Consider the following 22,116-nt stretch of genomic DNA (forward strand, 5'->3'; position numbering starts at 1 on the left):
CCACTATTGGATTCAGGAGGTTGTGTGAGGATCTCAGAGCAATGTACACCTCAGCACTGCAACATTTGAACATTGGAGTAGCCCCTTCAGGGTGTGATTTTTGAAGCTGATCTGCACAGGGGGTAGGGCTGGGGTGGTACCACTCGTGGTTTTGGACTGTTAGGGCAGGCAAAATGACCAAAATCTCTTCCATCTTGGAGGACTATTAAAAGACAATAAAATGGTACAAAAGGCTATACCTCAAGTGAGACAGATACTGTAGTGATGGGAAAGCTCAGCTGTGATCTCTGGCACACCAGCTCTGGTGAACCTCTCTGTGTAGGAGTAAGACATCCCTCTGCTTCCTAGCAGTGACTGCTTTAGCCAGCCCTGGTTACTGCTCCAGAGCACAAATGCCATGCTGCAACAGAAGGATTAATCCTGCTGACTTTGCTCCAGGGCTTATTATGTCCAGAAGAGACGAGAGAAGGGGAGGAAGAATCTGTCGTGTCTTTTCTGGCATTTAACTCGTGGCCACAGACTCGTCTGAATGGAAAACTTGTGCCAGTTTAATTAAAGATGGTGTTCCTATGTGGTCCAGAGTCTATATGGACACACATTGCTGGCCTTACAGGAGGGATTTATATATTTGTTAAGCTTAAAGTGCTACCTGTCTCCCTGAGAGAGCAGTTGTGGAAAAAGTGCCCTGAGAGAAGCTGTATTTGAGTTCAGCTGCTTGGAGAAAGGGGAGTGCCAAAGAACATGTGAAACAGCCAGGAAGAATTGGCCCTGAGACAGTGCAAGGGACCAGAAAGGAAGGATGTCTGTTATCAAGGGAATTACAGAAAGAGCAGAGAAGGGAAGCCCAAAGCACCACGAAGGAAGAAGGAAGGTCCTGACAACTTCTCACTGTAGGCTTCTTGGCCATGAGAAGCCTGAAGCATGTGGCCAAATCACCAACCAAACAGCAAAGAGCTCACTGACTGCCTCTTATGCTCAATTCTTCACAAAAATTGAACTGATTTGAAGGAGTTGAGCATGTATTAATTAGAGTTTCATGGACTCCCTTAGGGTATTTTGTGACTGCAAGACTGCCTGCGCTCTAAGCAGTGGCTTGTTGATTTGGAAATAAAGGCATGAAGAATTCCTTATTCTTATAGATGGGACAACAGAAAGCATGACTGTCAGTGAAAAAGAGGTGGATTATGTCCAGGCTCCTGTACTTTGCAGTGTTCCCACTTCTACAAAGTCAGACATGAACCTCCCAAAACTGGGGACAGATGGGGCAGGCGTTGATCTCTTGTCCCTTCCCACTGACAACCTCTGCAACACCAGCGGAACAACCACAGGATAGTGTCAGACCTCAGCTATTAATGGAGCCCAGCAGCACTGAGAAGTCATCAGTGTGGGTCCCAAGAAAATTCATTTCAGCCCCAATTCACATGGCCAGTAGTGCTGCATTATTGACCTGATACATTCAAAGATCTTAGAGCAGTTCATTAATTTCTCATTGCTCCAGGGTATCTTAATGCACAGTTACTATGAGGATATGTAAAAACCAGGGAGACAAAGAGAGACAGGCAAAGAAACCAGCTGGCATTTAAACATTTCTCCAAGACCTTCATAAATAGTACACCTCAGGATCACTTACCTGTCTGCTGAGATGCAGTAATCTCTGGGGTGAAACGCACCAAGTTTCTAGAAAGGCTGATTTTGTGACTCATCCAAAATAGCATGCTATCATCGCTATAGCATCCTTGGTAACTTAATGGGATCAGTACCAACTTGGAAGAGAACTTTTTGCTGAATCACTGTCTCTGCTTCTGATCTTAGGTAAGCACCTACAGGCACTGGGGTCAGCGCAGCTTAAGGGAATAGATGTATGGAAGTGTTTCCTTTATGAGTCACCTACACTGCTCACTGTGGCACAGTTTTCCCTCACACCGTGCTGCGGCACCAATACCTCACTTTTTAAAGGGAAGAGTGCTTCACCTTGAGTTATCTGCTGTAGATGTCCGTCCCTAAGTTACTCACTGCTGGAGAGGGATGTCTGCATGCGAAGCAGAAGACAGCAACATGAATGAGAAGAGAAGGTGCAGGAGGATGCTAATTATTCTTATCTCCCAGAAGTGAGGGTTGTCCAGCTATCTTTGTCAATGTCATGGGGCAAGGATGTGGGAAAAAATAACAAGATTCTTTTCCATCCCAAAAAGCAAAACGGTTAAACAGTTGTGGATCCAGTAACCGACAAATAGAATAGCTAAGAGGAGAGCTTTCATTCCAGATCTGGGCCTGCAGACACTGAGCCACATCTCTTGGAAGAATGTGCTTGGACTGCAAGGGGAAAAAATGGGGCTTCGCATGCCGGTGTGCTGCAGCTCCCTCCGGTGTCCGCAGCGAGCAAGAGCAGCAGGATACCTCCAGTTACTTCACTGCGGTTTGCCTGATATCTAAAATACTGAACTGCTTCCCGGCCAGGGATTCCATCACCGGGAGCATCCGCACCAAGCTCTCCAGATGGAGGGGTGCTGCTAGCACAAGCCTACCCGCACTGAACAGCTGGGGACAGGACACAGCCTTCCAGTTTGAAAAAAAAAAGATTTAAAGGTCAAAAGCAATCAGAAGCAGCCTTGTCCAGGACTAGAGGTGCATCCTGCACTCCATGGGAGATGGTGATACACCAACGCATTGCTAGACCAAAACATATAGCATCAATGACAGTTTCCAAAGAAATGTGTTCAGAACTCACAAGGTCTTCAAGATATTTTAGTTATCCTACTTCTTAAGTAGCAGAGGCTTGAATGACACCACAGAGGCACAGATAAAAACAAAAACCAAACCAGGCTGTGTGGAAAGGTGTAGCCCAAACACACTGCTATGTGGACTTCCAGAAAAAGCGAAGTATCTAAGAGGATTCCTCAGCCTGGGGTGCTGTTATAACTTCCATCACTTTCTTCTGGTTGTTTAATCACATTTTGAGCACCTCTGGTGGACTGAGTTTTAGCTAGCCTCTGAAAGTGCGAATGGTGATGTCTCGCTCCAGTGAAATGGAGTGATGGTGCTTTGGTCCAGAAGGCTGCCCTGGTGAGCAGGGAAATGCCTAGCTTTCCCCATCCCCTCTATCCCTCTTCTGGTACTCCCACCACCGGTGCTTCCCCCACGAGTCTTGGGAGGACCAGAAATAAGAAGTTGTTATGTCTTTTCTCTTGAACACTGCCCCAGCCATCAACTCTGCCACAAGAGCTGCCGCTGCTCAGCCACTATTAGGTAGGAAATTGTGATTTCAGGTATGTCACATGTGGGCAACACCCTCCTGGATCTCATGTAGCAGTGAGGACATAGTGAAGATTTCCTTACTAACTGTGTACAAGATATTATAGAGTTTTATTCCTGGTCTGAAATTTGTTGAGAACAAACAAGGGTTACCTAGCTACCAGGATCAGCCTTAATGGAAACAGCTTTCCCCTACAAGGTTTCTGTCTTTCATTGCTGTATGAGGGAGGGAGATTGGGTCATTTCCTAGTTTTCTCCTTCAACATCCTTGGCTTCAGGACTGAGATTGTGCCTTGATGCTCATACAAGGGGCACCATCCAGCCAGTGCCTCCTCAGACCCAGAGGAGTAATTCCAGGAGCAGCAAAGGGAAAAGAAATCTCTGAGAAAATAACAGGAGACAGGGGATCCCGGGGGCTGATAGAGGAAGGGTTAGGAGGGTCAGTTATTCCAGCGGGGCTGATTCATAACACAGCAACACAGCATGCTTGGAGGCAACGCAGCACAAGGGAGTCTGAAGGATGGCACAGTGAGGGGCAGCTCTCGTTCTTCCTTTCTCAGTATATGTCTCTCCTCTGACTTTTATCTTTCTGGGGTTTTTGGGTTTTTGTTTGTTTGTTTGTTTGTTTTTCGGGGGGGGGGGGGGTGTTGCACATGTCTTCCTTATTCCCCACCTTTCTCAGACTGCCCGGCCGTTCCCGCACACGAGCCCGGTCCTGGGGGAAGCCAGATCCCGAATCTGCCGTGAGGCGCCGACCCTCCATCCTCTCCCGCCCCAGCGCGGGGCAGCGGGGTGATGTCATCACCGTTGCTGCCAGCCGATTGGCTGCCTGCCAGCCCGCCATCTGCCCGCGGCCGGCGGGGCGCCGGTGCCCGCCGTGTCCCCCCCGGCCCGGCCCCCTCCCCTGCCCCCCCCGCGCCTCCGGTCCTGCCCGTCCCCGCCGGGCCGCCCGCACCCCCGCCCTGCCCCAGCGCCACGCCCGGCGCGGAGATACCCCGCGGTCGTGGCGGCTGGAGGAGCATCGCTCTCAGGGCGTGCCGGGTGGACCGTGTGTCTGTCGGTGTGTCCGGAGCGTGGCAGCCCACGGTGGGACCGGGGCCAGGCCAGGGTCCGTCCCGGCACTCTGGCAAGCTGAGAGGGTCCTTTAGGCAAACGGGGATAGGGGCTCAGTTGCGCCCGTGTGCGAGAGACAGGCAGGAAAACGGGAAGGAAAGAAGACCAGAGGGCTGGGGTGGAAAGAGGCCGTGGCTGAGTGGGGAAACAAGGCTGGATGTAGCGGTGCAAGAAGGAGAAGAGGGACTGCGTAGGAGGGCAAAACAAAACGGGACACGAATGTGTAATGGAGACGCAAGAATCCGTCCCTGGTGCCGGGCCATCCTGTGGGAATGGGAGGAGCGGGCTCCCTTCGGAGGGGATAATAAACTCTGGAATGAGGGTGTGGGCTGCTGCTCCTCGCTCCCCCCCTCATTCCAGATGCATGAGGACACCACGTCCCACCATCGCACTGGCTTCTCCTTTTTCTTTCTTTCTTTTTTTTTTTCTCCCCCCAAAAAATCGTATTTTGAAGACAACCATAAGTAGAACGTGTTCTGGGTGTGGCTGCATGTGATTTACCCAATAGCCAAAGTGGGGGGGACCGCTGAAGGGGAAAGACAGAGAGACTGCTGCTGAAGGGAGCCGAGACCAAGGGCTGCAGTAAGTGATGGGGACCCTATCTATTCTCTCAGTGCTCCTCAAGATATTTTAAAAATAGAAGAGAGTGGAGGGAGATAACAAAGGAAAACTTTTCTTTGCATGCTGGGGGTGTGTGTGGAAAGGGGCTTAGCTGCCTGGAGGAGGAAAGAGTTGGAGACTGGAGAAAGGAGGTGGAAGGAGAAAGAAAGTAGATGGAGTTACATGTTCAGTCCAAAATGTCTCAGAAACATCTGGAAAACTGGCCAGAACAGGAGGGAGACAAGTGGGAGGGAGGCTGAGAAGACCAAATGGTCTTGAGAGGGAAACTGAGGCAGCAAGCGAAAAGTTTCTGTGCTGTAGGGGAGGGTATCCCTGTTCCTGCCTTAGCTTTCCTCTGACTCCTCTCTCCTCCACTCCACAGGGATGAAGACCTTTGGAACCTGTATACTGTTGTGTCTCTTAGCACTCTCCTTGTCCCCAGCTGGTGAGTCTTCACACCAGGGGGAGGATTTCTTCTTCACCCTGGCTCCGCGAGTTTCCTACAAAGGCTATTGTGCAATGACCTAAGGAGAAAGACAGACATGTAGATGGACAGTGAAGGAAGAAGGACTGAGCAGGAAAGGCATGGTGGATATAGGAAAAATTTAAGAACTGGGGACTGGTTCCCGTATGTGTTGACTCTCCACTAAGTACTGGGAGTCGCAAGAGACAGAGGTCTGCAGGGATGTTTGGGTAAGCAAAAGAGCCAGACTGAGTTGAGAAAGAGGGTTAGCTGTGCTTTGTGCTTACTGTAGACTGCTGTACCACCTGTGTTTGCATCATCTGCAGAGCATTTCCCAGTGCTCCACAAAACTTGTTCTGTTACAGTTGGGAAACACTTGCTGTCATGCTGCCAGGAGGTTTTGTAGTTTTTTGTATAGCTGTTTCAAGAAACCTAACCTCCATAGTTCAAACCACTTGCTGCTTTTGTTGTTGTTGTTGTTGTTGTTGTTCTGTTTTGTTGCTCTACTTCTTTGCTTGGAGTTACTTTGGCAAAAATTCAGGTAGGATCAAATTTATAAAAAAAAAAAAACAACCAAAAACCAAGAGGGCAGTATCAGACATTATAGTAGGAAGACTCAGGGCAGACAGCAAAAGAAGACTAATTCCAGTGAATGGAGGAAGCTTTGCCCAGGAAAGACTGTAGAAGACAGGTGACTGCACCTATCATATTCAAATCAGGTCGTTCCCAATAGTACTTCTTCCTGTAAAGGTGCACAGGAAAGGATGTCATGTTTGTCACTGAAGCAGGGAGGAGAGGTGTCCAAGAGATAAGCTTGTAGGTGGCCTACAAAGTTAGAGGCAGGAAAAAAAAGTCTGTGTTTCTTTTGGTACATGAAGGAGGTCTGAAAGGAAGGTTTCTTTCTTTTGTGTATTTTGTTTTAGCATTTCTGGGTTTTTTGTTTTAACTTGGAAAACAACAGGAATCACTAGCTGGTCTCATTGTCTCTTCTGCTTTGGGTGAACTGCAGGTTGGGTGAATTAGTGTTGCAGTTTTCTCAGACCTCAAGGATTTATTGCAACTTGGACAATAAAGTCCAATCATTTATAAAGCATACAAATTGGGTACTGTAGCAAATATAAATTGAGGCAATTGAAAATCTGGTAAGAAAGTCACCTCTTTTGTCTCCTCTCCTCTCCTCATACACAGAGATTTCACTTCACTGGTGTCCTGTTGTTTTAGAACTGGACCAGTTTTCTAGTTATCGCCTAGGGAGGGGGGGAAAAAAAGCTAGTAAAAGCTGACTTTTCAATGTCAAAAAAAAGGAGGGGACCCTCCCTCCTTTTTCCGTATGACTCCTCTTTCAAATCTGGCACTGCTGGCCCCTGCAATGGTTTCAGAATTTGTGTTCTTCCTTTTGTAACAGAAACAAACTAGGAAGAGTTCAATATAATTTTTCTCCTCTACTTGTTACCGTTAAGAGAATAACTAGAACAGGGAAAGTTTTGGGCTGCACTACGTTGTGGACTTAAGTTGTTATACATGTCTGGCTTTCCCTGGGTCAGCCACCAGCAGCTGAGCCCTTGCTTGCAGCTGGCTGGGGAAGGGAACAGCAGGGTCCAGTGACTCCTGTAATGCTGCAGAGGGGGATTATATAGGGGTCCCAAGAGTCCCTTTGCAGCCTGCAAGTATCTGCTCTTGGAATGAGGAAGAACTAAGACTAAAGCACTAGACCTGATAGTTTTTACGCATGCAGTGCTCCCATTAAGAACAGAAAGCTAAAAGCTGAGTTCATAAGATGTAGCAGAGGGTACCGTTTCTTGGGCTGGTCCTGAACACATCCCTGCAGTGCCCCAGATCATTGGGTTTTTCCTGCCAACTCTGTCCTTCATCCCACCCCAGTTATGCAGACATTTTCCTCCTCTGTGGCTAGCAGGAAGTATTTTCCTATTCCTGGCTGCTGTAGGAAGCAGCTCTTTCACCCTTTATATTTGGACAAACAGTCTAGCTCTGCTTCAATTTCTCCTCATCCAAACAGCATGCATAGCCAAGCCTTCATCATCGAGTGCATCCAGGGGCTGAGAGGGGAAAGATCTTCTGCTCTGTGCTCCATACCGAGGCAGGATGATGGACCAGATAATTATTTGCCTAAGGAGCTGCAAGACCTGCAATCTGTTTCTTAATGTGCCAATGACTCAATCTGTAACCCCAAGCAAGTAATTTCCGTGACAAGGTTTATAACATTGAGATAGGGGGTTTGACCAACCTCCAGAGCAGGGAGGCAATGTGCAATTTGTTTTCAAAATGCATCAAATGGGGTTTCAGAAATGCAAAGTCTAATAGCAGATCTGGAGGTATTTACTATCTTGTCCCTCTGCCTAGCCTTTGACCATGGTGGAAGCAGCAGAGATAGGATCAGGATCCTCTGTATCCACACGTCTTTGAAGAACAAACCCCACCAGCAGTGGAGGCAGAGTCAGAGAGGAGATAATTTGTCCCTTCAGCAGAGGGCAGTGGTGTCTCCTGGACAGATAAGCATCTCAAGAAAAGCTTCACAAAGCCTTCAGACTATGCAAATCCATCTCTCTATCCTTTCTTCACTCCCCTCTCTTCCTCTCTTGCAGACTGGTTTCCATGGGTGGTCAATGGGCAAGAACTGGAAAGTGCAACTGGTAAGTATTACAGGCATGTTATGTGTTAAGGACTGTTGCTGGTCAGACATGACCCAGTTGTCCTGTTTAATTGCAAATGCTGTTCTTTGTTTCCTTGGCTCTGACATTGTGAGTTTACCTTGCAATGAAGATTAAACAAGCCCTCCAAGACAACCTGCTAAGTGTTGTGTGTTCTTTACAAATAATTCACTAGTGTTGGGGTCCTGAACACTTAGCTGAAGTGCATGAAGTTATGTTCATAGTCAAGGGTTGTGGGAGATCCACAAAAGCTGATAACTCTTCAGCCATGAGGTGCTTGGGGAACTCTAATGCTGCTCAGGAAAATCCCAAGAAAAAAAGATGCACAAGTGGCATGGTGCTTTAGCAGTGAGGCCACTGAGAAGGGATATTGACTGGTATTCATACTGGCTGTGTTGTTGGGGGTGAATCGCTTTATCCCTCTGGCTCTTCTTCCATTTCTGTAACATGGTAAGATAAAATGAATGTATGTTTGTGTCACGCTTCAGCACCCAGAACAATGACAAGGGCCTGCCTTTTCTTCAAACTGAAGCTCCTGGCTAAGGCATCAGACATCTCCCAGCTAAGATCCTGTCATGTGCAATACCTGGGGCTTCCCAGAAAACTATTCAAAAGGCAGTCCAAAATGTGTCCACCAAGCTTCTCTTTCCTTCACACTTTATCCCTCCATCACACCTACCCCAGCTTTGCCATCAGTTGCCTCTCAAAACAACTAATCTGCTGATGAATTTCTGCAGTCAAGGTTCTGGAGTTGCCTCCCTCCTTCTCTGCAGTGGGTGCCTCACCTGTCTGTCTTACTGTTGTGGGAGCCATCAGCACCTTTGTTTCAGACATCTTTCTTTCCCATTGAGTTGCTCACAGTGGCCATATCTGAGAAGTCAGAATATGAATCCAGAATTCAGTAGGGGTTGATGCAACATGTGCACTAAGAAATCCAGTCCCAGGCCAGTCACTGAAAAGGGGGACGGTTACGGGTGGGCTGGGGGTACTGTGTTTGTTTATGTATTTACTGGATTGTATCCCACTGTCTCATGAGCTTACCACGGTGGCCAAGGTAATTCAAACTAGCTGTGGCTAGCTATGTAAGGGACCACAAAGTAAAGACAAGGTTTCTCAAGGACATTCTCTCTTTTCCAGGTGAACTTAGCACCGACTCTCTTGTCAGCACCTTGGGTAAGCTCCTATCTCTTGGCAACTTCAGGTTTCTTCTCTTTTCACCTTTACTCCTGCCAACATAGCCCCAGAAATTACCCATTATGCTCAGAAACTTCTCTTCCCTGCTTTTGACATCTAGCACTGCTTCTCCAGTGTTAATGGCTATATGAAAGTCCTTTCTGTGCTATGTGCAGTGAGATGAATTTGGGATGGCTTAATAGTTTGTTCTCCTAGGAAATGCCAATCTCACCCAGTACCAGGGTTCTCTGAAGCTGTCTGCACTGCAGGAAGCCATGAAATCCAAAGCTCACGCAGCCTGGGCTTCTAGAAGAGGTGCAGAAAGGAAGAGACTAAAGGACAAGGGAGAGAAATTGCTCAGGTTCACCAGTTAGTTAGTCAGCACAGGGATGCAGGTTGTGTCTGTGTCTGGTGACAGCTACCAGCCATGCTTCAGTGCTCAGGAGACAGAGGTGGCAAAAAACCCAAAAGACTAAAGCAAACTGAGCAGTGGTGGGATGGGGAGGTGGAAATACTGTTCTAGTACTGTCTTGCCTGCTGTACCTGCAGCTATGTCAGTGGGGGGCACCAAAATGTATGTGAAAGATAGGGTAGGCAGACAACAGTTGAAGATGAGCATGCAATGTGTCTCCTTAGAGAGCCAAGCCTTGCTGCAGAGATAGCCCCCGGGGAAGGACACAAAGCTGATGGGGGTGTAAGCATTTACAAGATAGGCTAATCTTGCTGGACTCACAATGGGGAATGGAGGAGAGGACTAGAGGCTCAAGAGGGAACCTCCCCCCTTTTTCCATTTGAATCTTGAGTTTCAAGTCCAGCACCACAGGCCTCTATGATGGTTTCTCTCTCTGCTGGGGCAGTCTCTCAGACACAACCCTCTAAGGTAGGGTGTACCAGGAAGAGCACGGAGAGGCAGAACACATCTGATCGATGATATAGTTCAAAAGACAAAAGGACAGCAGCAGCGCTTGGATGTTGCTGGGAAGTGTGCTGTGTGTGTAGGAGAGCTCATCTGAGAGTGGTGTCCCGTTCTCCAGGACAGCAGTTCCATGGTCTCTCCTCTGCCCTGTGACTCTGCTCATCAGCTGGCTAGAATATTGTGGGTCAAGCCAACCAGCTGTCATGGGACAACACTAGAGGAGGGAGTGGAAGCACGATTTTGTATACACAAGGTGCATGATCTTCCTGGTGGGGATGGGAGGTAAAAGCAACCTTGTCAGTCTCGTGTTCAGTGTGTGAGACCCTCACATTCTGTAGGAAGGTAGATAAGACTTCATGTCCAGACCAAACTGGCAGTGGCTAACCTACATCTAAACCTGAAAAGACTAAATGTAAAACCCTTCCAGCAGACTTTGGCTCAAAATGCTTATTGTTGAGGGATCAAAAAGAAACTCTTCACAAAGGACATGCCATGGGACTCATCCTGTGCTCTACAGCATCCCATCAGCTCTAGGACACCTAGCATATTCTCAGGGAAAGCCTGCAGCTATTCTGACAAGTCAGATAACAACATCACGATCAGTGTTGTCTGTGAACCAGATGTGGGATGGCTACTGGTCAGGAGTGATGAGCCATCGGCAGAACTGTGGGAGGGGAGAGAGGCTGAAAGCTCAAATTAAGAACTTTCAGAACATCTTCTTTTTTTCCAGCTGCAGCTGTGACACCACCTGTTCTTCTTAATCCTGGTGAGTTTGTTCTCAATTCATAGACAGATGTTGTGGACCCCCCTTCTCTCTCATTGCCTAGTTCCTTGCACACCCAGAATCCTGCCTTCCCTGACTGCCCCTACCTGCAGCCTGGATGCCCAAAAGACTCCTCCTCTCTATGCCCATCTGTTTTGTCTATGCTTCTGGCTGACACTATGGCACATGAACAGAAGTAGAAGTCCCCTATAACTGTTGGTGGAAACTTGCGGCTGGCAGTCAGTCCTCTGAGTTCCTTTCTAGTTTGTCGTGGGGTAAATAATAAAATGTACTAGTTTACTGTGGTACAGGTGGGTTGCTTTATCGGAGAGAACAACAAATCAACCTCTTTTTGACCCCTTGTCATGGACATTGAAGAACCAGAATTCTGGGGATGCAGTTTCCTAAATGAGTCACTGCCCGTTAGTAAGAGGCAGTCACAGGCTCCTTCACTTCTTGCCTAGGTGGACGACAATTACAGCAACTAAATACATTTACTCGACCTTTTGAATTGTAAGTCAAGATGCCCTTACAGTATATTTTTGAACAGGAGTGGTAATGCTTTATGGTAAAGCTTGGACAGATTTTTAGCATTGTTGGATGAGTAGCTGGCACTAGATTCATGTCGGATTTGTACCTCCTCTGACATTTTCAGGTCAGTAACAATGAAATCTCTTTCCATATTAGAAGTTACAATGGAGGGCTCTTGAACGAGTTTTCCAGTTATTTGGTTTGAGTAAGCTAGTGTCTAGGAAGAAATCATGGTAGATCACACTAACTTTGCTACCCTATGTCTTCCAGTTCAGTCTGACAGTGAAACTACGACGGCTGCATCAGGTATGTTTAAGTTTGACGCCCGTACCCCCTCCCAGACACACTTTCACCCACCCTGATACTTCTCCAGGCAGGTCCCAGCTAAGCGCTCAGCTTTGTCTCCTAGAAAATTCCCTTCGCCCTGTTCCTTGAGTTAGAAGTACTGGAGAATGACAGTAGTGGAAGCTGAAGTCTTCCCCTGGGTGGTATGCCTAGGAGGTTAGGAACTGGCAGATCACCAGACCAGATACACTGGGTCAATATTCTGTCATTGCCAGTGGCCAAGACCAGGCATTTCAGAAGGAAATGCAAGAAAACCCATCATAGTTAGCTATGGGGTTGATTGTCCAGAAGAGAAAGGAACTAGATTTGTGTCCTGAAGTGTGAGATTGCAGATCTATTAGAAACATGTCTTAAACATACAACTACAATTTTCATTTTGTTTATGTGTGTCTGTCCGCTTTACAGCATGTGCCTTCTGTATTGAGGATTCCCAGTGGGCTTGTTTTGCATTTCACTGAACTTTCCCATACTTTTGTCTTATGAGGAAAGGGGATCAGAAATGTCTGCCTTATTTTCCTCTTCTCTAAACCACCCCCATCTCTCACAAGAGAGTGGAAAACAGAGACTAGGGGCTTTCCTAGAAGCCTGGAGGACAATACCTAGTGATAAAGTTGTAAGTGTGCCAGAATGAGTGCATTGCCAGTGATGGTGATTGCACCTCTGTCTATGTGTTTGTGTGTGTTCCCAGATTGTCGTGAAGAAAAGTTCCCTTGCACACGCCTGTACTCTGTCCATAAACCAGTAAAGCAGTGTATCAGCTACCTCTGTGTTACAAGGTAAGAAACCAACAGTCCCTAAGAAAAACCCTAAAAACTCTCCAGAAACAGCATGTCCAGTTAAGCAACTGGTTCCTTTGAAGACTAGAGGTTCCTTCAGGGAACCAGTTGGTGAGATGAATCCTATCCCCAGAGTGTCCTTTTAGGGTGATTAATTAAACAGCACAATAACTATTATCTGTGCAACACGGAGCTGTAATATGCCCTACATTGTAATCCATATTTAAGGTATTTGGAGATTTCATGAAGTCTTGACAAAGATTACTTTCCTATTGACAACAGGCTTATTCTAGAGTAACTAATCCTAAAAATTTAGGATTCAGTAAATGTTTATTTCCTGTATCCCTTTTTTGTTTCTTTGGGTCCCTGTACCTTTTGCTACCATCCTTGGTGTGTTCCTGGTGATCCCTCAGTGTGCGTCGCATGTACATAATAAACAAGGAGGTGTGCTCTCGCATTGTCTGCAAGGAGAATGAGGTCATGCAAGGTGAGTGATAGCACAAGATGGCCTAGAAGAATAGCTGCAGCCATCTAATAGGGTCTCCAAGCTAACTAATTACCCAGCCCCAATCCATATGTAGTAGTTTCCCTGGACTTGGTTTGGGGGAGCAATAATGCAACGCAGCTTTGCAGCCAGTATGCATGCCGTGAAAAACACTGGGAAGGAGATACTGTACTACCAAGAAGTATGAGAGCTCTGCCTTCCTCAGCCTTGATCACGCTCTACTAGCCCCAGACACCCTTACTCAAAGTTGCATTCCTTTGAGGTTAAAGAGTAACTCTCAGTATTTCTACTCATGAATAGAAACAGGATCCAGTGTACATTTCTTATGCAGTCTTTGTTGCAGTGAGGTACGAGTGATTTTAATATGTATTGCATATGAATAAAGCCAGAAGGAAATTAATAAAATCCTAAGGACTTGTTCACTTGCCTCATGTATATGAGGATTCAGCAGTTCCAACAGTTTCTGTAGATGCAGTGAAGGATATACCTGTAACAATTCTGGTGGTGAAGAATTTGAAGGAAGCTTTGGTTATCTGTCAACCTGTGTGTGTCTTCTATGTCTTCAGATGAGATCTGTCGCCAGCTGGCTGGCCTTCCTTCTCGACGTCTCCGCCGGTCTGGGCAACCCCTGCATGTCCCTTGCAAACAACTTCTGGAGCAGCAGCGCAGAAGGCCTGATGCTCTGTGAGCTGCCAACAGTAGGAGAGAAAAAGGAAGGGAGAGAAGAGAAATCATCATCCACCATCTACAACCCAAGACAAGTCCTCCTAGTTTGTGATTTCCCCACCATTTCCTTGCTTCTCTGCCTTCCCCCACATCCTCTTCTTCAGGTGCTGCAGTACACAGGGTCTACTCTCTGCTAGTCTGTCATGGTGGCTCTTGTCATCTTCTAAATCTATTGCTAAGGATGCAAAATGCCTCCCCTCTTTTATCTCAAACTCTGTTTGGCAGGCCATGAACTGTTCGCTTCCCAGAGGTTCTTACAAATGTGCTGTGTCTTCCCTTGCTTCACCCCTGCAGAGACACATACATGGGGACAGGATGTAGTCCTCTCCAATGGTACAGATGCCCTAAGCTGCGTCTCATGGGGAGGAGTGCAAATCTTTATGCCCTAGGACTCCTGGCCTAGGTTTCTTGCATGGCATCAGTATGAGTTCAGATATGGTTAGCCTGAGCCTCTCCGGTCCTCCAGCTGTGTGATAGCACAGCTTCCTCCTTTGTCTGCTGGCCTCAGAGAAGTGACAGAACTGGGAGATGAGCTGTCCTCAACCCAAGGCAAACCTTATTGTCCCTGTACGGGAGCAGATCATTTATAACTACCTCTGGGAAGTTCTTTGTCTCAAGCTTACTGCCTCCCTCACACAGAACTGCTACCAAAAGGAAGAATTCTGGATTTAGTATGGCATTATATATATTTCTCAAAAAGACTATGTTGGAACAGAATGCTGCCTCTTTCTCTCCCTCCTCTCCTCTCCCTCCTCTGTTCTGTCCCTCCTTTCCCATTGAAGAAATCTCTTGATGCCCATTCCAGACAAGTTCCAGGGAGCAGTAAGTATGGCTGCCTCCACTCGTAAGCCCAAGAGAGCCCATGAAGAACCTGTGTGTCCTCACAGTACTGGGCACTTTCAGTGAATTAGCTTGTCCCAGGGACTTGTCTTGGTCTGGCTACCTCCACACTCTCCAGATGCTGAGCCTGCTTTCAATATCTCCACTTGAGTTCCTACCTCCTGACCGGGGAGCTCCTGCACAAAGCAGAAAAGTCACAAATTGGAATGGGTTGTGGGAGGAGAATTGTCACCTGGGATCCCTGGGTTTTTCCGCAGGTTCTCTGGCTGTGCTGACCTGCACAGAGCCAGGTGCTGGTGGGGAGCTAAATGTGTCTGCACTTACAGAGGCAAGCCAACCTGGGGAAAAGAACTCACTCTGGCAGCACTGGATGTCTATGGTCTACTCAAGAACTTAGTTTTTCAGATATATATTGAGAAGATTTCCAGGTATATAGGCAGTTTTTTCTATGAGGCTGGGTAGGATAAGTGGGTAAGAGCTGTCTGAAGTGTGTTAATCACTCTATGTGGCTCCTAGTGGCATGATTCTGTGGGGCACCGGAGCCGAGCAGCTTAGCTTACTGCAGCAGAATATTAGCAAGACCCTGTCTCCAGGATCTTTAAGCATTGTTCTCAACTAACAGAAAGCCGGTTTGCTAGAATAGGCATTCACCCCTGTCACATAATATACTCTGCTGCTGAACTGAGTAGCATTCAGTCTTGCAGGATCACTGGTCTGCCACACAGAGCCAGGATCACACAATATAGGGGACAGTTTGCTGCACAGAGGCAGGTGTCTCTGAAAAAAATAAAGCCAAACAATTAAGGCAAGAACCTCTCCCCAGGACTCAGGTTTCTGCTGTACGCAGCAAAAAGCTGATTACATCCTCTGTGTAGGGGAAGACACCCTGTGCAGACATAGATTTGTACCATATAAGGTCAAAATTGGCCATAGATCGTCTAAATCCCTCTGTATTAATGAAGTATACATGAGAAAGAATTCCGTGTTTTGCAGTGACTGGAATTTCATCCTATACAGAGGGGCATTGCACACCTACACAGGGGATGATGCTCCTCTTGCATACTTGAGACTATGGATGGAGTAAGAATTTCTCTGTACTGAGAGTATGCATGTTTCTGTAGAGAGGAGGGCACTGAGAGCTTGATCTCAAAGACATTCAAGCCACTGGCAGCAACTGTATTCTATGCTGGGATACCAGTGGAATTTGCCTGTGTGGAGGAAGGTAGGATGGAAATGAGATGTTAAATTGGAAATTGGACTAGGCCAAGTCTCCACTCTATATTTAGAGTTGAATGTAAGCTGATATAGATATATAACTGTATAACATAGCTACTGTACAGTATATAGAAATTTAACATTCATACAGTTTGGGGAATGGTTAGAAGCCTTTCTGTTGCTTGCTTTCAGCAGGGACAGGAAGAGGTGCTCCTTTCCAGGAGAACACTGTTTTAATGCTAGAGTCCATATAATGCACAGAAATATATTAAAAGAAAATCTATTTCCTGTTGTTCTTGGCAACTCTCATGTGCTTGCGTTTATTTGTCTCTAGCTGTATTTTCTCCAGGTTTGTGGGCAGACTTGACTCCAGCCCAAATCTGTCATTCAGACCTCATTACTCCCTGTTAGCCCAGTCTTCTGCTGCCTCCCTCCCTTCACTTGTGAATTACAGGTCTCCCTGGGAGGTCATTATTTTTTCTAGAGACGGAAAATTATCTTCATAATTTTTTTTCTATGGATAGCTGTGCTAGATTTTCCTGACAGTTGATAGCTGCTGAGCACAGGGATAACTCCTCCCAGCCCATGAGATTTTCACTGCACATGTGCCACCACTTGCTGGTGGAGAATTACCATCTCCAAGTAAAATGATAAGATGGCTGAAATAAGAAAAGAGCTGTGATAAATCATCTCATAAGCAAAGGAGAATTTGTTCACTAGAGCCATTTAACTCAGTAATGGGAATAACTGAAAGACTGCATTAAAAATTACACATCTAGGTCAAAAGGATTAGGAAACTTTCTCTTTCATTGAATTTCTGACTTTTGCCTAGAGTCATCAGACACTGTACATCATATTTTGTTCGAAAGGATGGAACATTCACAGCATGGAGGACTCTAAGCAGTGTCTTCATGTGCAAGCAGTCGAGTCTGCATTTAGATGGTATTTCTAGAACAAAAGTGGTTGGCTCAATTTACCCATTAAACTGCCTCTGACAGTTTCCCATAGTTCTTCAGGACTAAACCACACAATGCAGGTTATTGCACAGCACTATCTCCTAGAACCAATGCTCCTTCCTGGTTAACACTGAGGTGTCCCTGTTTTGGACTGTTATAATGAAAACAACCTCAGTCCGAGTGACTGTAGATGCTTCTGCCATCTACACAGGCCTGACCCTGCTTGACTCATGAGCTCATGGCCTTTGCAGTGTCCCTCTGTCAGCACATTCCACCATCTGTGTGAGCAGAGTACAACACATGCCATTGACTTTCTGTAATTTAGTTTATTCTTCCCTTTCCTTACAGTACTGGAGTCCACAGACAGGTTTCCCCATCTTCATCACTTATCCCATACACAGATTTATCTCCCCTGCCATTCCAACCTGAAGTGTCGTGGTGCTATGTTGCTGGTCTCTGGACATTGCCTTCTCTTGTAAGCTGGGGAAATGGTTTTAAATCTAGCTCCAGCTAGGTCTGTTTCTCGTGAAGTTGGACTAGCCACAAAGAAAGCTGCTAGAAAGGTGCCCATTTTAGAAGCAAGATCTAGAATTTGTGGCTGATTTTCATAAACCCTTCTGACCCAAAGCGGGAGTTAAATGGCCTGCAGTCACTTCCCACACAATGGTTGTTCTTGCTCATTCTGCTGTCAGGGCTCCTGACAACCGACCAGTGTTGCCAGTTTGAAGGCTGCTGTTTCAAGGCCAGTGCTCTGACGCCTGGTCCCCAGTTTGAAGCAGCACCTCACTTTGCTGGGCATATGGATCTGGAGGTCCCTGCAAGGGAAGCTGGCCACACCAAGGGCTTTCTGCTGCACCTGGAAAGGAAGGGTTGTTCCACCTTCCCATCTCTCCTTCTCTTTATTCTCTGCCTCTATTTTTCTAATCTCTTCTCTTTCTTCTCTGTGCACCTGTTCATCTCAGAGCAAGAAATATGGTGAGGAGGACAGTGGGGCTGAAGTGGTGTGGCAGGAAGGGTGCTTGATGAGGTGACACGCAGCATTACCAAGTGGGGCTGGGGGCAGTGCTTGGCCCATGCCAGCTGTCCTCTTCTCTTGCCCTCAGGTTCTCACGTGCTGTGGCTCCCTCAGCTGCCAAGCTTGGGATTTTCTGAAGGGAAGGACATGCCAGTCAGAACAGGGAAGGGGGAATGTCACCTTAGGTCAACTTGTGCACTGTGGGAACAGAAATTGCATATCTTGTGGTGGTGGCCTCTGGCTGCAGAAACAAGGCAAGGAGGAAGGGGACTGCTGTGGGAAAGTACAGGGAGGCAGTTGAAAGCAGCTGCCATCTCACCTGGAAGCTCCGTGTTGCCTGGATCTTGTCCACAAGAACCTGCAGCATGAACATAATGTGTCATCAGGCCTCTCATCTTGAAGGGATCCCTCAAGAGCATACTGCTGGCTGGCATGTGGGCTTGCCCTTCACAGAGGGAAGCAGTGCTTGCAACCCATCCAAAAAGAGCACCTCTCTTACATAAATAGCTGGGTTGAAACCAAAAGGGCTTTTGTTTAAAATAATAATTTAAAAAGTTTTGGTTTGGTTTTTTTAAAAAGATATTTTAAAGGTGCATGATCCCATAACATTCACTCCTGGAACCACATGGTCTGACTTTGTTTGACAGTGTACATTTATCCATTTGTGAACAGCACCTTGACTGGAGCACTGGAAACCTGAATTCCATTTCTGGACCTCCTCTTCACCTCCTGCTCTCAGATCTTCAGCATATTGCTTTGTTTCTCTCTGTTCCCTGCCATCCTTAACCCTTGTAATGTAGCAAGCTGGAATAAACTCCCACAAAACAGATAGCTGGATTTTAGTCCATTTTTTAAAAAATCTATAGAAAAACTCATGTGAAACATCATGAATGAATTTGATCGTCTGCTTTTGCTATTAATGTAAATGATTTTTATAAATAAAAATGTTTTCAATACTATAAATTACATCCATTAAAATGCAAGCTGCATGTACTTGCTGCTACTATGTTGAAGTATATAAAAAATCAAATTGGTGAAAATCATTGGCAGAGCAGATCTTCATTTAATGAATGAATTCTCTTTCAGAATGCTGTTTTGGGCATTTCACTGAGATTGCAATTTCCATATAAATACAGCTTGTCACAAATTAGACATTAACAAAAAGGTGTTATAAGTAAACATATGTAATTCAATGTGTCTAAATAGTAAGTAATGTGAGAACTCACCTGCTTAAATATAAGAATGAATGTACATGAAGCTGTGCATTTTTTAAAATAAATGTCCTTATTTAGATAGTATATCTTCCCAGTTAAGATCATAGATAAAATTGTGTTGAAAGTTAGCAACATAAGGGCTAACTTCAAAGCTTATCAGGTTGCTCAGAGCCTTGTCCAGCTGAATTTTGAAAAAGTCGGCAAGAATGGAGCATATTTTCCTGATGTCAGATAAGAAATTCCCTTGTCGCAGCTTTCGTCTGTTGCCTCTATTCTTTCTGCTGTGCACCTCTGAGCAAACTCTGCCTCCATCTCCCCTATCATACTGCTGCAGACAATTGAAGAAATAGCAAGGAACATTTAATTCATACAAAGCCTGAGTTTTATTGTGAAACAAGGAATTTTAATTATTACGATTATCTTCCTTTGGAAAACTGTGTTAAAAATGCAAAACATGATGCAAATCAATGGTTCAGTTAAAGGATTTACACTCTGTGTCCCTGAAGCAGGACACTTTATCTGTGCTCATATAACATCTATTTTTTGTGTACTACCTTCTCAGCCTGAGGCCACTTTCAATTTCTCTGCCTTGGGTTTCACAGTTTTGCCCTTAGCTAAATCTTTGCCTTTTTTGGTTTGTCAGCTTTCATATTCTTTAAGCTCTTGATTGCTTTCTTGGCCATGGGGGCTGCCAGTTTCTTGGCTTTTCTTGGGATTTCCTCCACAGCCATAGCTAATCTGGGCTTCTTGGCAGCGCCAATCAAGGGTTAGGTGGTTCTTGGCCTTTGCTGCCTTTTTGGCACCTTCCTCTTGGCTTATTGTTGAGTTTAAAGTTGCTAGAAGTACTGAGTCCTCTTGTGCTGCCCTTGTCCAGGCTCCTGAGCCCCAGTCTGGTGCAGCTGTTGTCCTTCTATACCGTGTAGACTTCTGTTCCCTTTCAGAGTGGTGAGAGAAAGTTCTGTGCTTCTTGGAGACAGTCATCTCCTTTATATCAGCCCCACTGGAGACTGGGGACTTGCAGGATGGGGATCCTCCTGCCACCTTCTCTCACTTCTTAGCCAATGCCTTAGAGGCTGGAGCAGCAGTGGCACATGTAGCAGCAGCAGTCACTTCAAACATGATAGCCAGCACAGCCTACCAACATGACGTCTTGACCAAGGTTTTGGTTTTGCACTGATGCACTTGTCAGTATGCCACCTCTTGTATTGGGTGCCTTGTACCTACAAAGCCTTTCCATGCTGAGGCCTTCCTGTGGGGCTTACTGCCCTGACTGTTCCCTTGTAGAACCAAAGTCAGACAGTATTAGAAAACACACCCACTAGAAAATGCTTACACCTCACTCTGTCTCTGCTCTGGTACCCAAATAGCACAGAGCAGCTGGAGCCATCTGTGCTGGCCATTGTTATGGATTAACAAATAAAACTTGTTTTCTTCCGCAGCCTAGACTTAGCCTCCAGCCTTGCTGTGAAGGAAGGGTTCAAAAGACTTTTTTTTTCTGCCTGATGCCGTGTGAGTGTAGTCATTCCTGAGCCTCCCCACACCATGGTCAAAAGTAATTTTCTCATCAGCTCTGCTTTAGCCCAGCACCAATATTACACTATTTCTCTTGGCTCTGTTGTCCATCAGCTGGTATCGTTGTAGTTTCCCTTTGCTTTAGTTCAGGAAAGGCATCTGAACTCTTCATAGTCTCTGAAAGCCTCTTCGCCATTTCTGTTCACTGAGAGTCGCCAGGGGCACTGCTTCAGGGTAGATTTTTGCCTCTCCAATCTGTGAGATTTTTTGGTCTTGTCACCAGCTTTCCAAAGCTGGTTGTGCCCAAGCTAGCCACCTTAAAGTAAATGTGCCTCTGCCCTACTTTACCTGTACCTGCACCAAAATGATAGAAGAGATGAGTAGACATGATGTCCCCTTGTTGAGAACAGACTGCACAAGGGGAAATTAACTGGTTGTGTATATGAATGCAAGGGCTGTACATTTTGGTGAGACATTGTTTTGAGGCCGTAGCTGAGTGGGAAGCAGAAACAATGCCTAAAATAAATGGGCACCAGTGAATTAAAATTTCTGATAATAATTCATAATCAGTAGTTTCCCAGGGTCTTTGTTTCCCCTTCAGATTCTTCTTCTTCTTTCTCTCCTCTGCTTTTTAGGGGCTTCTACCAGCCTTTTCGTCCAAGCAGAACCCATGCTTTTGGCTGGAACATGAAAGGGTATTTTCAAACTCTATAAAATTAGCTGGGAAGTTCTCAGACTCTTGGATACTCTTCCCTGCCTGGGCAGCTAGCTCAAGTGTGTCACAACTCTGACCTCACTGCTTACAGCAGAAACTTGGAAGCCTCCCATGTAGTCATGGCTAAAGAAATAACTGATATTAACAGTCAGCACCACCAGGCATGGCAGCACACTGGCAAGGAGGGAAGACAGCAGAGATATCACAGCAAAGGAAGAGATCGTTATCATGCAATGAGAATAAATTTTCACCCTCTCCTCCCTCTCTTCCTTGGCCTCAGGATGGGTCTCCCATTCCACCCCCATTACCAAGAGCACTGGGCCCTCTGGAAGAGGATCAGTGTGTTGGGGGCAGACACTAATTCTGATAATTTGGCATTAGGGAGAAGAGGTTAGTGGTGGCATCCCACAAACCTTTTGGATGTAGCCAGTGAGGAGAGCATAGGAGCAGCTCTGAACTCTGTGGGGAGGAAGACAAGAAGTAGTAAGGCTATCTTGAATCTTCTGAAAATGCTTGCTTTGTTGATAAAAAAACTTTGCCTGATGCAAGAACACTGCTTATGAGGACCTCCAGCCAAGGAAATCTTGTACAACTACAGGGAACTCAACACATGACTGCAAGTCAAGGAATATACAACATGCTGCTCCTTAGTGAGCTCCCAAGCACTTCTGTCCCAGCCTCTCCAGCAAAGGACTTCTCCAAAAACAACAGGAATATTAAAATCAGGATTTACCACCCAGGCCCCAGGTGCAAGCTCTTTTTGCACGGATTAGCATGAGCTGCAGCAACTGCACAAACAAGAGCTAATAACAGGCAA

The 22,116-nt window shown here is 46.2% G+C and overlaps 1 protein-coding gene across 1 annotated transcript; it reads left to right on the plus strand.

Annotated features, from left to right (window-relative positions):
• The first annotated feature begins 4,411 nt into the window (after positions 1-4,411).
• On the plus strand, positions 4,412-18,687 carry MFAP5 (microfibril associated protein 5). Its single transcript, XM_064463040.1, has 9 exons — positions 4,412-4,947; positions 5,348-5,410; positions 8,032-8,079; positions 9,235-9,270; positions 10,917-10,952; positions 11,751-11,786; positions 12,514-12,601; positions 13,015-13,088; positions 13,673-18,687. Exons 2-9 carry the CDS (start codon positions 5,350-5,352, stop codon positions 13,792-13,794), a joined length of 501 nt encoding a protein of 166 aa, XP_064319110.1. The 5' UTR covers positions 4,412-4,947; positions 5,348-5,349; the 3' UTR covers positions 13,795-18,687.
• The last annotated feature ends 3,429 nt before the right edge of the window (positions 18,688-22,116 follow it).

The sequence above is a fragment of the Phalacrocorax carbo genome, chromosome 1, assembly GCF_963921805.1.
Source record: "Phalacrocorax carbo chromosome 1, bPhaCar2.1, whole genome shotgun sequence".
NCBI classification, from domain to species: Eukaryota; Metazoa; Chordata; class Aves; order Suliformes; family Phalacrocoracidae; genus Phalacrocorax; species Phalacrocorax carbo.